We start from the raw sequence: 17,920 nt of genomic DNA on the forward strand, positions 1-17,920 counted from the left end.
CTGAGCTCGTTGCCTTGTGGAAATGGCGCAACTGGTTCGTTTATATGTAACTTGCTATGCTGACTAAGTATATGTAACTTAGTTTAAAAAGCGCCGAAGGGGGGATTATTGGGCTCAGGTGGTCATCACCGAGGAATACCCAAGGCCATAAAACAGAGGAATACCGTCAGAGAAGTGTTATTCGCTTTCCACACAGTGGTGTTTTTGTATTGAATAGGACTTGGATTGCATCGCACACCCACTTAACTAATTTAGCTTGCAGATTAGCATAACATGCCGAATTGCCTGTCAGTGCAGCTGGTCACTTCTGGATTGTCCCAGCTGGCCGTGAGGTATTTGAGAACTAGTGCAATATGCCAGAATGTCCGCACAAGATTTGCACCGAGTCCAACAGGTCAGTGCAGGCCAAGTATTTTTGCATCATATAATCAAATAATATAGTAGTGGTGCCAAGTTCCAACAGGGCAGGGAATCCTGCATGATGCGTTGATCCATTCAAGACTTTTGTAACAAGGCTTTGTTATTTATTATAAGTTAACCTTGCCCTGGTATTTTATAATGGTGTGAACTAGTTTCAGGTCATCATTGAAGCATAAAGCTTCAGATGAAATTGGCAGGGATGATAAAACTCTTAAATGACACTGCTTACAATGTTTTTATATTTTTTATGCACACCTGCTTCAGCATACCAGGCCATTTTCCCCAAACAATTGCATAACAAGTACAGCAGAACAATATAAGCAATGTGGCATAGTCCACAAGCCAGTTGCTGTCACAGCCACACTATGCATGATGTGCAACAACAGAGTAGGATTTTCTTTTTTCTGAGCAGCACAACACTGTAATAACAAATAATGTTTCTGTTCTTATAGGGCTGACTATCTCCCTAGGCATAACCTAATCTATCCTAGTCTAACCTGGGCTACCACTGCCCCTACTCCTACTCTTACTCCTACTCCTCCAATTCCTTCCTGACTCCTACCCATGTTCCAGCCTTCATGCCCAATCCTACCTATATTCCCATCCCTACTCTTGACTGTACCCCTATCCCTATTCTTGCTCAAATCTCTATCCTTGTTTCTTGCTAAGCAACAGGGCTTCACCTCATGGTTGTCTGACTTGTTGAACACACTAAGCTGAATTTCTACCATTTACTGGTCTCAGTGTCATCTCTCACACTGTGGTGCACTGCAGATTGTTGTCATGGTATTTTTTTATAATAGTTTTATTTTCAAGGGAAATATGATGCATTGCTCAGTACTGGCTGGTATAGTGTGGTCTAAATAAGTCATATACAGTTGTTTTATAAATCTGTATATACTTTCTCAAAGGTGGTGCAAGCATTAATCAATGCTGATCACAACATCATAAGATCACCTTGCCTTCAAAGCATTATATTTGTGGTCTTATGCTGCCAAAATTCCAGTCTGCAGAAATTGATCCACACAGGGCACCCATGTGACAGTGTGGTGAACCTGGCACTCATTTGTGCCAAACTCTGGCTATATGGAGTTGTGCTGAATTTTCACATTAGATGTGCCTGTAGTTTTAGATATATTTTTGCTTGAAATTGTCTTTTGTCACAGAGCAATGGAGAGGCAGGGTAAAAACTAGTGCAGACGTGCTCAGGTCTGCTCCACAGCTGTGAATTCATCCCAGTATTGAAATTTCTCAGAGGTCTCTCAGAAACTAGATGTTTCTCAGAACAAAAACTTCTTAAATGGCGTCATAATTGTGATACTGGCATAATTGGTGACAATTGGTTTGCTACCATGTGAAATGGCAGGGGAATTCCAGTGTGAAATTATCCCCATTATTCTGTCAAGAACTGCCTAGGCTGCTCAGTTGGTTAGTTTACCTGAATTCAGGCTCACCCACCTGTAGGTGTGTTAAAGTTTAGCCACTAAGTTAAGCTGTTGACCAGCAATTTCATTATTACATAGTGAAGAGAGAGCTCACACAACAAGCGTGGTTTAGCAGGGGTGCAGTCCCAGAAATCAGTTCACTCAAATGGTTAAGGCTAAACTATTGTTAAATCTTGCATGCAAGCCCAAAAAGTGTGTAAATGCCAGTGGTGTCATTCATGGGTAGTGGAGGCAGTATGGCACATACTGTGGCAACTACATCAATTGTTATTGAAGTGAGCAATTCTGGCATTTTTTATATTGGAAAATGTTTGTTTTGGCACCTTCTCAACCCAGTTATTGCCAAGAATTTTCCATCTGTGATGCCATTGTTTTTGCTATGCAACTCATACTGTACTTGTGTACCATTGTTTTTTCAATACCTTGTGAAATATTTGTTCTTTATCTGGTGTGTTGAGTCCTTTGGGATCAAACCTGTCTCAGATATGAATTAAGCAAGGTGAAGCACTTGGGACTGAGCATGGGGTGTACAATATCAGTGCAGTTGCAGTCTGCCTATTTGTCCACCAGGTGACCTGCACCTAGGCAGTCTGCGCTCAGCACTCTACAACTATCTGTTCGCCCGTTCACACGGGGGAACGTTCGTGCTGCGCATTGAGGACACGGACCGAAGCCGCACCGTGCCTGGCGCTACAGATCGGCTCCTGAGCACCCTGCAAACGGTACAGCCATCGGCCGATGGTCGGTTGTGTCCCACCGACAGCTGGTGTTCACGGTCTCCGGTGGTCGAGCCGTCTGATGTCTCAGCGACGTGGGTGTTATCCGATGGTCTGGTGATACGTCTGAGTCGCCTGATAGCGGCGGGTGCTGAGCATCTAGCGGCGGACGAGGAGTCTGCCGTCTGAGTTAACCTCGTGACACCTTGTGCTGAGTATCTAGTGACGGACGAGGAGTCTGCTGTCTGAATGAGTCTCGTGACAGATTGTGCTGTGGCGCTGACGCTCTCTCCTGGTGCATTCCCTCGCGCCTGGCTGACGGCGTCGGGGTCCGTGCGAGTGAACTCCGTGACACCTCGTGTTGTGGCACTGACGTTCTCTCCTGGTGCACTCGCTCGCGCCTGGCTGACGGCATCGGGGTCTGACCGGCTCCGGCTGGCCCCAGATGGGCCTATGTCCGGACGAGGGGCCCGAGGGTCTGACCGGCTCCGGCTGGCCCCAGATGGGCCTACGTCCGGACGAGGGGCCGGGGGGTCTGACTGGCTCCGTCTGGCCCCAGATGGGTCTGTGCCCGGACGAAGGGCCGTCGGTGGGCGGCGCGCGCGGCCCGTACGTGCAGTCGGAGCGGACGGCGCTGTATCAAGAGCACGCGGAGCAGCTGGTGGCCAGTGGCGCCGCGTACCGCTGCTTCTGCAGCCGGGGCCGACTGGACCTGCTGCGCCGCAAGGCCGTCAGTCGCGCTGAGAAGCCGCGCTACGACAACCGCTGCCGCCACCTGACCGACGACAAGCGGCGCCACCTGCTGGAGCGCGGCGTTAAGCACGTGGTCAGGCTGAAGGTGGGCGCCGCACACACGGTTGGGGGACTCGGGCTGGAGGTTAGGGGGGGGGGGGCACACAGCTTTGTGACTTGGACTGGAGGTTAGGGAAGGTGTGTACACGGCTGTGCGACTCGGATTGGAGATGTCAGGGTAGGCGCCGCATGCACAGCTGTGGGACGCATACTGGAGGTGATTGGTTCAATGTGAAGTGACTGGTTACCAGCTGGAGTGCAGTCTGGCCATCCGGTTTATGAACTACCGTGAGCCGAGTAAAGGCTCGCCAGTGATGTGCCTTGTAGCAGCCGTGGCTGCGGATCGCCTGTGAATGGCTGTGACTGTGGCTGTGACCAATTGTAGGTGATTAGCACTGACGTCTGTGAGTTGTTGCGGGTGTTATCGCAACTGTGGGCTGCTGTGTGACGCTTCATGCAATATGACGTTATCAAACCTGACCGGATGAATATAACCTGCGTGGTGATGGCTGTGCCTGGGGATGTCCGAGGCTGCGTGTGCCAATAGTGCTGGGGATGTCCGAGGCTGCGTGTGCCAGTAGTGCTGGGGATGTCCGAGGCTGCGTGTGCCAGTAGTGCTGGGGGTGTCCGAGGCTGCGTGCGCCAGTAGTGCTGGGAATGTCCGAGGTTTGCGTGTGCCAGTAGTGCTGGGGCTGTCCGAAGCTGCGTGTGCCAGTATTGCTGGCGGCTCCGGTGGTGAGCGGCTGGGCTCGCGGCAGGCGGCGGCCGCAGACGGTGACGCCGCTCGGTACCGCGCCGCCAGCTGGAGGACACGGCGGCGCCATTTCCGGACCTGGTGTACGGTCCGGTGGCGTTCGACGTGGCCGCCCAGGAGGGCGACCCCGTGCTGCTGAAGGCCGACGGCTTTCCCACCTACCACCTGGCCAGCGTCGTGGACGACCGGATGATGGGGGTGACGCACGTGTTGCGCGGTGTCGAGTGGCAAGTGTCCACGTCCAAACACCTAGTGTTGTACAGGTAAGGCGCTGTATACCCGTGGGCCCGCCCACCTGCCCACACCCACACCTGCCGGGCGACACTTGCAACTGGTGTGAGGCGGCAATACGTCTCTCTCGGAGTGTGATAGTGGTCTACCTTACTCTTGTGTGTGTGGAATTCTTGTGAGTGTGGGGTGAGCTATGTCTCTCGCGGTCTGATAGTGAGCTGCATCGCTCTCAGGTTGTGATAGTGAGCTTCCTCACTCTCTAGGGTGGAACTGCTGCTGTGGTGAGGTGTAGCACTTTCCTCACCCTGCCGGAATGACCCTGGTCGTAAGAGGCGAAGGACGGGCTTCAGAGTGAGCCGGCCGGTCCGGTGCTGCTCACCGGAGTGGCGGCTTCAGCCCTGGATCCGGGTGCTGTGCATCCGGTGCAGAGCGGCGCGTGTGCGCGTCTCGACTGACGGGCCGTGCCGCCCGGCTGCCAGGGCGTTCGGCTGGGAGCCGCCTCAGTTCGCCCACCTGCCGCTCATCACCAACCCGGACGGCACCAAACTGAGCAAGCGGCACTCGGACGTCAGCGTGGAGAGCCACCTGGCGCGCGGCTTCCAGCCGGAGGCGCTGCTCAACTACGTGTGCCTGACCGGCGGCGGCTTCCGCCAGCTGGAGCAGACTGCGCTCACGGACCTCACGCATCTCATCGAACAGGTGCGATAGCTCACGGCGGGCGGGCTTCCGCCAGCTGGAGCAGACTGCGCTCACGGATCTCACGCAACTCATCGAACAGGTGCGATAGCTCACGGCGGGCGGGCTTCCGCCAGCTGGAGCACACTGCGCTCACGGATCTCACGCAGCTCATCGAACAGGTGCGATAGCTCACGGCAGGCGGGCACCGGGCGCGCGAGAAGCACGGGCAGGACAGCCTGGCGCAGGATAGAGCAGCGGTGGAAAAGGCCCACCGGTCGGCATCGGTACGCAACCAGACAAAATGCTGCTGCTAGATGCCGATCAGGGTGGTGTGGATGCTCATATGTAAGATGCATTTCCTTATGCATCTGACCAAGCAGGAAGATCAAGCGACCCGGCGTATCGGGATCTGGGCTCCGTCGCGAGACAGGCAGATGGATGCGCTCACCAGCCGCGGGGACCAGAATGCACCAGCGCACGGGTGGTATGTTTGGCTTGTGTTGAAACTCAATTTGACCTCGTGTCGAGCCGTCTTGTCTGTTCGGTGCGGATGGTGCGGCGCCGCTGAGTCCTGAGCCCAGCATGTCCCCAGTTCGACCTGAGCCGGGTACACACCAACTCGTGTCGGCTGGACCCGCACCGGCTGCACCATCTGAACCAGCTGGCTCTGCGCCGCCGATTCTCCAGTCCAGGACCGAGAGCCGAGCTGTTCGAAACTGTACGGCAGCTGGTCACCGGGAGGTTCAAAGACAGGTTCGTGGTGTCACTGAGAGGCCCGCTGGCTGCTCTGTGGGGCTTCTGAGATCCTCCCGCAGGAGTTTGTGGTGTCATCTGGGGCTGGGAGGCAGACTCCTGTTGTCACCGATGGGTTCGCTGGTGGATATGTGTGGTCAGCGTCGCTGAGAGGCCCACAGACAGGTATGTGAGGACATAGAAGGGTCACGCACTGGTCCACGTGGTCACGGAGAGATTCGCTGAGGCGCCTGCGGTGAGGGTCTCCGCGCTCCAGACCAGACTGGAGCTTGGCAGCGGCCACCCTGACGACATCGCCTGCTCCGCTGGTACCTTCGGGAGAGGGGGGGGGGGGGGTGGACGGTGGTCCGGCACGGCCGCGGTCCGCGGCCTCCGTCGTCACCCATGTTGGACAAGCCTCTGCCCTCGTCTCCCGTTCCGGGCACGGCGCTGCCTTCGTCGCTCCCGACGCCGCTGGCAAATGCGCGTGGATGAGCGTCAGAAGCGTTGGAGCGTCACGAGGCGGAGAGGCGCACGCGATGCCAAGCGGGCGCGCTTGGCCGAGCGAGAGCAGGTCAAGGCCTCCAACCGTTTGTCCGGTGCGGGCAAGAAGTACGTCCCCCGCAGCACTACTCCAACGCCCGGAAGGCCGGTGGAGGCCCCCGCTGGTCCCCAGACGTCTGGTAGAGGCCCACTGATGGGCCCTCCCCCGCCGCCACCCCGGCCGGGGTACGCTGGCGTGAAGTGTGCCCCGGCCGGTCCCCCGTCCCCATCTGACGGAGGGAGTCCCAGGACCCGTCTTTGAGTGGGGCATGGTCCTGCAGAGCTGGGACGTGGCCCCCAACCTGAAACGTCTACTCCTGCAACTGGCGCAGCCCAGTTCTTTTAAAATGTATCCGTTTTTAATATCGGACTCCTAGCTGACTTTTAATACGCCCCCTTTACATTCCTTTTTACAGTGGAACTGTAGAGGGATCAGGGCGAATACCCCCGACCTCCAGGCCGTTATCGGCAAACACTGTCCCGCAGCCGTAGCGCTGCAAGGGACTAAGCTATCGTCTCAGCATTGCTGGTCTTTGAAGGGATATGCGACGTTTCGCAACAACGTGCTGACGCAGAGCATCGCGCGTGGCGCTGTCCTTGCAGTTCACCATAGTGTGCCAGCAAAGAGGTTAAACTTGCGGTCCACGCTTCAGGCTGTGGCCCGCGGCTTATCTTAATCGGCGTCACATCACTGTTCGCTTTACCTTCCACCAGGTACTGCCTTCCTGTCGGTGCACATCCAATATTTGCTGTCTGAACTCCGTCCATGTTTTTTTCTGGGGGATTTCTGGTGAACCCCCTCCATGTTCACTTTTTCTTCTAAGTGATTTCAGTGCAAACACACCGCATGGGGGTGTGACACTACGAACACTCGCGGAAGGCCGTGTGCGAATTTTATCCATGGTGCTTCATTATGCATTCTAAAGACTGGAACTCGTACACGCGTCACAATGTCATCCGGTCAGACGTCGGCGTTAGACTTCAGCGTCTCCAGTCCCCAGTTGGTTCAGTACCTTGAGTGGAGTGTCGGTGATAACCCGATGGGAAGTGACCACTTTCCTGTGTGGGTCTGGCTTACGAGAGGTGGAACATTGGGTGTAAGGCCACAATGTTGGAATTTGAAAAAGGCCGACTGGTGCGAGTTTGAGACTCGGTTTCAGGCATCTTATCTGGTCCTTATTCATTTCTTTCACATTCAGGTTCTTATCTGACCCTGGGGGGGGGGGGGGGGCGCCACTCTCTATCGAGGATTTTACTCGAAAACTTTTAGTGTGCCAACAGGTGTATCCCACGCACTTCGGGCGCCCCCCTGTTCCGTGATGGATAGAGGAGTGTCGGAGCGCCATTCGGTCACGCAAGCGTGCGTTTCGAGCTTTTGGCTCCAGGAGCAGCATAGAAAACTTAATGGCATTTAAAAAGGCGAGAGCTTTTGCTCGTCGTATGGTAAAGAAAGCGAAGCGTGCTTCCGGGTGCGCGAACGTGAGCACGCTAAGCCGGTTTACGCCGACATCGCAGATGCGGGCCCGGATCAACCGTATTTCGGGTGTTTTCACCCATAGCTCCGGTGGTGCTATGCGTTAATGGCCAGGCTGTGACGCGCTCGTTGGATGTTGCGAATGAGGTTACCCGGGCCCTAGCCCAACGCAGCGTAGGTGGTAACACAAACCCACAGTTTGTGCGACTTAGAACGCGATGTAAGCAATCTGCAGTGAACTTTTTCGTCGAGTGAATTGCACTCATATAATGACCCTTTCACGTTTGTTGAGTCGAAATCGGTGATAACCAAGCTTCGCAGCGTGTCAGAAGGCTCGGACACTATGCACAGCAATGTGCTGAAGCATCTGCCGCCTCGCGTGCTTCGCGTTTTATTAGTGGTCTTTAATTCGCTTCGGACCAGAGGTGAATTTCCAGCTTCTTGGCGGGATTCTACCCTCGTGCCTCTCTTGAAGCCGGGAAAAAGTGGGCTAGATCCTTCAAATTATAGACCCATTTCTCCTGTGTCATCGCTCTGTAAGTTGATTGAGAAGATGGTTAACGTCCGTTTAACCTGGTTTTGGAGCATCACGGCATTTTTACAAACGCGCAGGGTGGTTTTTAGAAAGAATCACACCACAGTTGATAATCTCTTACATCTTGACGCTATATTCGTGAGGGATTTAAAGCAAATCGACACACTGGTGCAGTCTTCTTTGACATAGAGGGCGCCTACGATACCACATGGCGTCATGGTATTCTTGTCAAACTATGGAGGTATGGTATACGGGGCAATATGGGCACTTTTCTTCAGAACGTTTTAGTTGACAGTTATTTCCGTGTCCGTGTTGGGAGCGCGCGCTCTGAGAGGCACCATCAAGATAATGGTGTGCCCCGAGGTAGTGTCCTGAGCGTATCACTGTTCATCGTTATGATAAAAGACATCGGGGTTAGGCCGCCACAGTTTGTAGATCGTGGCCTTTTTGTTGATGATTTTACCATTTGGACCAACGCGGCAAGAGCTTCATCGATGGAGCGGCATCTTCAGTTGGCTGTGGATCGTATCGAGAAGTGGGGCACCATAAACGGGTTTAGGTTTTCTAGCAGCAAGACTGTAGCCATGCATTTTTGTCGTAGTCGGCAATGCGGCAATATGTCTATCCGTCTGTGTGGCCAACGCATCTTCGGAGCATCAACGGAGCCTGTGGCTAGATACCTTGGGGTATACATTGACCGCCGACTGACGTAAAAAGTTCATCTTAAAAGGCAACGCAAAAGTTGTTTTAAATCTTTGAACATGCTAGAATGCGTTTCTCGCACCTCGTATGGGGGAGATAGAATTACGCTTTTGCTATTGCATCGCTCAATCATGCGTTCTAAGCGGGGCTACGCATGTTTTATTTTTGACAGCGCGTGCGAATTCACCACACGCGTCATGGACATTGTCCATCACACCACTTTACGTGTAATCACAGGGGCGTTCCACACATCACCTGCCGCGGGCCTCATGGTGGAATCACACGAACCGCTCTTGTCAGCGAGAGGGAAAATGCTCGGTATGCGTTATGCACGTAAGCTGCGACAGTTCCCCTCCCATCCGGCATGTAACGCAGTTTTTTCACGGCCTGCTGTGCGTTTTCGTCGCAGTGCACCTCGGGTATATGCTGTAACCTTTGGCCTCCGAATACAAGCCTTGCTGCGGGAAAGCGAAATTCCCATTCGAAGGTTGAACCGGGTGGACCATCTGTCCACTGCCCCCCGGAGTTTGACCCCGCCATCAATAGATACGTCTTTGGTCGAAACGAAACAGTGTCGTCTTGCCAGATATAATGAGGTCGAGGGCACTTGAGCGTATGGCGTTATAGGACGGTTACACACTTACTTACACGGACGGATCTAAAGCTTCTGGCGGTGTGGGCTGTGCGTTTGCGAGCGGTGGCGTCACCCGGTCGTTTTCTTTGCCTCCACACGCGCCGATGTTCACATCGGAGTTGGTAGCAGTCACCAAGGCGCTGTGTTTCATTGAGGTCAGTGACGAACCTTCACATCTGTTTTTGACAGACTCTCTGAGCAGTGTTCTTAGTCTGAGGTATTTTTATCCATCATGTGCCCTTGTACAGGATATTTTAGGACGTCTGACTCAACTGGATCAGGCCCGAAAGAAAGTCATCCTGTGTTGGATCCCCAGTCACATTGGAATCGCCGGCAACGAGGTGGTTGACGCGGCTGCAGGGCGAGCGGCTCCATGTGTACGGTATCTTTCCATCCTTGCTAGATATTTTTACCCTGCAATAAAAACCTTTGTGGAGAAGGAATGGCAGCGTTGTTGGGATGGGACAAATGAAAATAAGCTCAGAGCAATAAAACCCAAGCTGGGTCAGTGGTTATCATGTTCTCGCAGTCAGGCAAGAGGAGGTGGTGCTCTGCAGACTACGTATTGCGAACACGTGTGCAACTCACGGTTATCTGTTGCAAGGAGCCGAAAGATCTATCTGCCATTGATGTGGGGCTGTTCTCACCGTTCGTCATGCGTTCATATCGTGTCCACCCCTCGAGGAAGAATGTCGACGCTGCCTTGGGCGGCGTGACTCACCCCTGACGCTCTGTGACATTTTAGGAGATAACTCGGGCTTTCTTGAATTTTGACAGGTCTTTTTATTCCTTAAACATATCGACTTCGGGACTCTTTACACGGTTCATGAGTTAGGTAAAACAAAACCGTTATGGGGCCCAAATGACTACTGCAGTCGACGCGCCCGAAAACACCATTTAACAACAAAGAGTGGGTCAAATTGACCTACCCCGAGGGTTTTCCAGAATAATTTCCGAACGGCGCGGCGCAGCTGCGCCAAACTCGGCATAGCTGTTGAAAATCGAATAGCGGATCGTTTGGTATAAGAAATTAAGATGTACATTGTAAGGTCGCTGACCTATGGCAGGTCAAAGTCAGACCATGGTTTCAGCGAAGTCATTTTCTAGGGAATCATTTACCCTGATGCGAAAACGTAGGGGTAGACGAAGCCATACATCTCTGAGATGCTTTCTTAGGCAATACAAATATTTAATGAGCAAACTACGTTGACCTAAGGTCAGGTATAAAGGTCAGACCAAGGTCAAAATCAACCTGTTTTATTGCTCTGGGGTTATGGTATGGGGCAGTTTCTGGTGCTCATTTCGAATTTATTGATAGCAGGAACCGCATTATGCATCTTTCATGGACTCCCAGAGGTCTGACTAGGTCATGACCTAGAATGACCAGGCCAACATTTTGCTTCTAGAGACATACTGTGTAGCGTAATTTTTGACGCTTATTCAAATGTAAAACTCAGAGCAGTCTTGTATGCTTTTGGTCACCATGGTCTTCAAAAGGTCAAACAAGGTCACTGACCTTAAATGAGCACGTGACCTTTTGCTTGGAAACAGCTAGGTTCTGGGGGTACTTTGGAGACCAACCTGAAATATGACCTTGTTTGACCCTATTTGACCCGAAGGTCATGACCTAAGAACCACAAAATTTGACCTGAGTGAGTTCACGTACAGGTCAAGACACCCTGTGAATTTGGTGTATGTAGCTCCCTTGGTTCTCGAGATCTCAGTGAGGTCAAATTGCCCCCCCCCCCCCGCCACCGTAGCAAAAGGTATCTAGTCGGCTATCCGGGCGCGTGTTAAACAACTGTGGCTGCATTGGGCATGGCATATATGTCATATGCAATGACCAGTCATTTACATTTACTTCAATTTAACCATATTCCTCCGAGGGACATGCGATTTATCTTAAATTGCTGGAAGGGGCTAGTTCTGCCCCTCCCCCCCCCCCCTCCCCAAAGATCTCAAGGAGTTGACGGACTGCAATTGGTGAAGTGTCGTTCGGTCGTGTAAAAAATCTTAAGTTGTGGAGCTCCGATAATTGTTTAAAAAGTAGATGACAGGAGCAGGCCAAAATTGAAATATCATCGTTGTTATGTGGGGGACTACTATGGTCATGTTGAGGAACCAATCTTAAAGGGAGTGGCCGATATTTGGGGCATATTTCATAAACATACCCTGGTGAAACCTCAGGACCATTTACGTATCGAAATAGCATTGGGTAGTGCCGCTGCAGCACCATCAAAGTACAATGAAGTTGTAAATGTTACTTTTGTTTAGTCGACGCTGCCCAGGCTTTGCAACAGCACGACATTTCTTGTTTTGTTGGTAGCCCCAGAGTGTATTATGAGTCCGCGACAACTGCAATTGTCGTGACCGTCGTCACGACAACCGCCGTTGTCATGACGGTAGAATCTCCTGAGGGCCGTTGTCAGCTGTTACGGGTTAGAGGTTTTACTTGAGCTGTTTTAACCCACTCATTGCGGCCCCGTGGGCTTAAAAGCTATACCTCGACTGGTGTGAATGACGTCAGTACAAATAAACATTTGTGATTGGCGCAGCGGGTAGTTGCCAAGAAGCGCATAAGTCGAAGTGTGAACCAGTGTGTCACTGTGAATCATGTGATACTCCGTTACCCAAAGCCAAACTGCGCGCCGGAAAAGAGCAACTGGGGTGAACGCCGTAGGGGAAAATCAAAGCCATGTTGAAACGTTTCTTTGAATTTGCGGGACCAAAGCCTCATGTTCGTATACTTTGTTATGTAAAGAGTGTTCGAAGCTTTCGTATCATTTATTACACAAGCATTTCGACAAATAAGCGTGTTGCAAACATACATTGTGTGTTCATGCAAACATGCAACGTGCGCTCTATACATACGTTAGCAAAAACATGGCAAATTGAATTTGCTGCGTTCGTAGTGGTAAACAGGGAGTCAGAGGATGTTTCTTCCGGCTGCTTCAAGTCCAAGTTCCGAGACACTCAGAAGGATTTCGAAAAAATGGTATTACCGATGAAATCGGACACATCGGGCTAAACGATAAATGAAAATATATAAGGAAAGTGCCATGCTCCCTGTAATGGGTTGAACAAAGCTAAGTATGGAGTGCACGGGCCTTTGTTATATCCAAAGCTCAAAACCATAATAAAAATTCCTAGACTGCTCCAGGGTAATAAAAAGTTGATTTCTGTGAAGTAGGGAATTAATGCCGTTGTGTCCTATTTTGAATGCTACAAACGTCAAGTATATACCTTGAAAACCGATTTATGGCTTGTCATGCATTGTTCAAGGTCGGATCTAGCCAAATGATTAGGCATAGAGGCACCGTCGGTGTCTCTTCTTCGTCCCTCTCCCCATTGCTTGGCCTCCCTACCTGGAGGAACTGACACCAATAGTTGCGATACATGTCCTGCATGGTGTACGCGCACGGCAGCGTGACTGGGTTTCCCACCTTTACTTTACAAGTGAAGGCGATGGCGGCAGACCGCGTCCAACGCAGACGAACCCCGAATAACGGGAGCCTGAAGCCGCACATTATCAATGTTTCTCTTTTGAAGGTCTTGCGCGGTACGCCCATGGGAGAAGCGATTTCTATATACGCGGGTGGTACTTGTAGGAATGGTGTGATCAATCCACCGGTGTGTTGTCATTTGTCAGTACCTGAGTGCTTCCTTACCATAATATTTGTGTTCGAACCCAGTGTATAGGTTAGATGACATATTGAGAGCATATTGCTTACCAAAAATAGCGGCCCGAAGGTGCCTCTGCCGAGCCTCTTTCTTTGGGATCTGTACAGAACACTCGCGTATGAATTTCATAACGAGCGACAACAGTTCGTTGCAAGACGGTTTACGGTTTACGACCGGCTTACGACCGGCGAGAAAAAACACGCTGGATGGCAGAATGTGCGTCGCATCAGCGAATGGGAAAAACCCACTGGCTGGCGTATCGTCCCGCCGCATTTACGAGTGTCGTCTGTCTCGGGGCGGGACCTGGGCGCGAGCGCAGAGCTGCCGCCGTTCCGGTCCCTGTGGTGGTGTTCTCCGTACGGGACCGCGAGCCACGCCCCGGCTCCAGCGCGAGGCCTCCTCTGGCTCGATGGACTCAATGTCCGGGGCGAACTTTGACCGTCCTTCCGCGATGTTTGCGGCTGTGACAGTTGCGACTGTTGCGCTTGTGGGCGTGACTGTGAGTGGCTGTGACTCACCAAGCCGGGAGAACAGCATGGCTGGCAGGATGCAGCTGTGGGTTTCTTGGTTCGGGCGCTGACAGCGAGTTCGCGAGGCGAGCTAGCAGGCCCGGTGAGCATGAATGGGGAGGCATCGCTCCCAGAAGAACAACAGCGTGGTCATATTTGAGACGCTGGCTGTGAGGCATCCCTCACTTCCCTAACCAACGTAGACAGATAATGCCATACACGAAATAGGAGATGCTGATTTTCATGTGCACATTTTTGGTAACGGTGATGTTTGTGCACGTGATATGCAAGAAGGTAAGGAACTTTGTTGGACAACTGTTTCGTAATCACGGCTGGTTGTTTTAAGCTCAGATTCACTTCATATTATAATGCGTTAGGATCTGATATCACAACGTTTTCATGTCATGAGCAAATCGGGTGATTCGGGTGATACAGTCAATTACAGTCAATTCGGGTGATACATGTCCATACGCATGTCGGGGAGTGTAAGGAGAGCCCAACGCCCTAGAGGCTTGCAGCTGGCTCGTACTGGGTTCAATACCACAGCTGTTGAATGTGCAGTCGGCACGAGTCATCCCGTATTATGGACGGCGTCCAGTGTCACACCCGCGCCCCTCGCCCCCGCGTTTCTCACGTTGTGCGCAGATTGCCGGTGCGGTATCAGATACGGTTGACTGCAGTTGGTGTTCAGTGACCTCGCCTCCCGTTACGCTCTGCCTGCGCTGCCTCACATCGCGTACCGGACGTGGTGCTGATCTGCCGGTGCTCATTGGGCGGGGACGCAGACGCATCCTGCTGATGCCCACTGCAACGTAGCCAGCTGGGGCTCCAGGGCGAGGCCAGCAGCTGCCCAGTACAGAGCTCTGCCACCCACCAGAGCGAGAAAGGCTCCCGGCAAACATGCCAGCGGGTCACGGGAGGAGGTGCTCAACTATTTGTCGTAGACGGCGTGCGCAGTAACTCATACGTTGTTTTCGCCATTAAGAGCCTTGGGCTGTTAATGTGTCAGACTGGCGGTATGTGGTCACATCAGGCGTGGGTCCGTCCACCTGCGGCAGGATCAGACCACCAGCCGGCTGCGTACAATGTTCTCCGGTGTCGGCATCAGGCGTGGGTCCGTCCACCTGCGGCAGGATCAGACCACCAGCCGGCTGCGTACAATGTTCTCCGGTGTCGGCATCAGGCGTGGGTCCGTCCACCTGCGGCAGGATCAGACCGCCAACCGGCTGCGTGCAATGCTCTCCGGTGTCGGCATCAGGCGTGGGTCCGTCCACCTGCGGCAGGATCAGACCACCAGCCGGCTGCGTACAATACTCACCGGTGTTGTTTAGCTTCGTTGTCGGGGCTTTTCGCCGCAGCTTGGGTTCATGGCCCTGCCTGCTGTTGACCATGACAGGAAGGATGGGCGCTGCGTGGAATCGAACTTCCGGCGCCTGGTTTTCCCAGCTTAACCACTGCGCTATCGGTACCCCATTGTTCAGCTGCAGTCGCGGCTTATGGTGTGCCGACTCTGTCCTTGGAGCGGCAGATTGATTGTGGCAACTCGCGAACATGCGAATTCCCGCAATCAAACCCTGTTGTTCCTGTCGGTGGGCAGCACTATTAATTTCGTGGTTATAATCCCGATGTGTGGCAATTAAAAGTAGCAAGCCGTATTCAACAAGTCACGGTGGTCATGGGAACATTTTTTACCCGTATGCATGCAACGTTGCCGACCGAAATCGCGGATTAAAATGTTTACAGACATTGTTAAGAAGTATGTCATCGCGACATTGATCCTGGTCATCGCTAATTTTTGTGTAATTTTTGCGTTACTTTTTTCGTGGTGAAGCTTTGTTTGGTTCGTGTAAGAAGACAGTAACTACAATGGCAGCCTTTCCTCATAAAGCCACCGCCGGCATGGTTTTAAAGTCCCCAATGGTTTCTCCACGGAGCCAGTGATGTCTAAAAGGTAGCGCACTCAGCTCCAAGGCGCGGTCCTCGTACGGCGTCATAGCGGCACGGGGCCACGTGGACAGGCGGTGCCGCTCTGGCGGCGTCTCGCGTGTCGTGTTGTCCGCGGCTGGTTATCAACCGACCCCGGGCACCGTTCCCCGCAAACTGACCGGGGGTCCGCTTTCGTCCCGGCAGGCGCCGCGCTGTGTCGCAGCGCGTGGTCTGACACCAGCCCCGGTCTCGGCAGCGGCCACGCCGCGTCGCAGAGTGTGATCTGACACCAGCCCCTGTCTCTGCAGCGACCACGCCGTGTCGCAGCGCGTGCTCGAGGACCAGTACGTGGAGAAGGTGTTGGCATGGGCGCTGGAGGAGGGGCGTGTGACCACGCTGCAGGAGCTGGTGGGCCGTGACCTGGCATACCTGTGGGCTGTGCCCGGCTGCCTGCCCGTCGGCCGGCTACCGGCAGTGGCCGATCCAGGTGAGCGTTGGGCCGTCGGCTTCAAGTCATCAGGCCGTTGGGGTGCAGCTAGCCGGGTGAGTGCCCACACACACGTGGGCCGGGCCGAGCGGAGGACCGCCTCCACGGGGCGCCCAGGGGAGAGAGGGGGGGGGGGGGCGAGGCTGTCCTCGCGCAGCAAGCCCCGGTCTCGGACGGCGCCGGCGGAAGGTCTCAGTCGCGAGGATCAGGGCGTACGGCGACGAGCGCTGAGCTGACGGTCGGCAGCCGGCTCCGGTTCGTTTGGCTTTGTTGGGACTACCGGAGCCGGCTGGCCACTTCAGAGCCGCGGGGCGAGGGCGGCTGGTGAGAGGCGTGGCGGCGCCGCGGCTGTCCTGGATGGTCCCGGCTGTGGAGACTTCCCCGGTGTGGAGGCCGACTTCCCGATATGTGCGAGCGTTCGGGCGGCACTCCCAACCGCGCTGAACCGCGGGGGAAATTGATGACGGCCGGCCAGACGGGCGGACGGCCGCAGCGTCCACCCGCCCAGACGGAACTCCGCGAAAGTGCATGATGAGGCGAGTGGGCGCCCTGCGACCAGGCCGCGCTTCCGTCCCTCGAGTACCAGTGACCTTCAGTGGCCTATGGCCGAGCTCGGTCCCCATTGGTCGCCGGTCACGTGACGTATGTCCCCTCAGCTGACGATGTCCGGCTCGGAGAGGCGCGCGTGGCGCCGATGCAGCGTCAAATCAGTCCGCGGCGGCCATTCCTGTCCCTTTCGGACACTCAGCTCCGGTCGTGCATCCTATTCATTCCTATTGCGTGAAGGCTACCCAGATCCGGTCCGAGGCTGACGCGTCAGCGTTGTGCTCATCCGCTTAATGTCGTAAGCCTGTAGGTCTGCGATAAGCCCGCAAGTGCAGCGGATGTCACCGCCCACGTTAGTAGTCCTGGAAAAAAGGTCTGCCTTTGTGTTGTCGGTTGCGGCTTCTGGTCGCGCGTTTGTTGGAGATTTCAGGTTCTTAGTGTATTTGTTTCGTCATTTCGGCCGAGAAAATATTTTGTCACGGACTTTGTTGTCGTCTTAGTATAGAGGCGTCCAAAAAGGCTCCATGTTTCACGTACCTGGCCCGCAGTATAAAGTCGAATGATCTGGTCTTTCCTTCGTGAGTATGAACGTGTCATCCTTCGTATCACAGGTCCTGGTACACAAGCAGTTTGCTGGCAAACCCATCTGCCATTAAGAGGATGCGCTCCTCTGGCAGCTATACAATTACGCAATCATGGTGCTGGACCAGTTGAAGCTCAGGCAGAGCTGTAATTTGTTCGTGATTACGCTGACATTTGTCAGGCTAGGTGGATTCGCTCAGGAATGCACGTGCGGTGTCTGGTAACATTGCAACAGGATGTTTTAACTTTGTTGACATTTCATTTTGACGTGTTTTAATCATGGGAACATGTGGTTTTGAGGTATTGAAATGTTTATTTTCATATATTTGCCGAGTGCGCCGTCTGTGCTTATGTTAAGCATCGCTAAAGGGACAGGGCCGTGTTTGTAAATAGGAAGATAAGCATTTAGTCATCCTGTCTGCTTTTTTCTGCTGTTATGTGGCAAGATGGCCGAGCCGATGGCGCTTCGTGTGCCCATGGTACGGAAGAAACGTTTTTTTGTCCAGGCCGGAATGTATGCGAGAACGCGCATT

The 17,920-nt window shown here is 53.5% G+C and overlaps 1 protein-coding gene across 1 annotated transcript in view; it reads left to right on the forward strand.

Moving 5' to 3' along the window:
• The first annotated feature begins 273 nt into the window (after positions 1–273).
• The window catches only part of LOC119097564 (putative glutamate--tRNA ligase, mitochondrial), a 22,920-nt gene continuing 5,273 nt past the window's right edge, over positions 274–17,920 (forward strand). Inside the window, exons 1-7 of the mRNA XM_037220597.1 lie at positions 274–394; positions 2,436–2,587; positions 3,141–3,419; positions 4,176–4,390; positions 4,838–5,057; positions 5,629–5,789; positions 16,081–16,259. Coding sequence (XP_037076492.1) covers positions 274–394; positions 2,436–2,587; positions 3,141–3,419; positions 4,176–4,390; positions 4,838–5,057; positions 5,629–5,789; positions 16,081–16,259 — 1,327 coding nt within the window. The remainder of the gene's footprint in view (positions 395–2,435; positions 2,588–3,140; positions 3,420–4,175; positions 4,391–4,837; positions 5,058–5,628; positions 5,790–16,080; positions 16,260–17,920) is intronic.

Source organism: Pollicipes pollicipes, unplaced genomic scaffold (assembly GCF_011947565.3).
Source record: "Pollicipes pollicipes isolate AB1234 unplaced genomic scaffold, Ppol_2.1 Scaffold_4295;HRSCAF=5057_pilon_pilon_pilon, whole genome shotgun sequence".
NCBI lineage: Eukaryota > Metazoa > Arthropoda > Thecostraca > Pollicipedomorpha > Pollicipedidae > Pollicipes > Pollicipes pollicipes.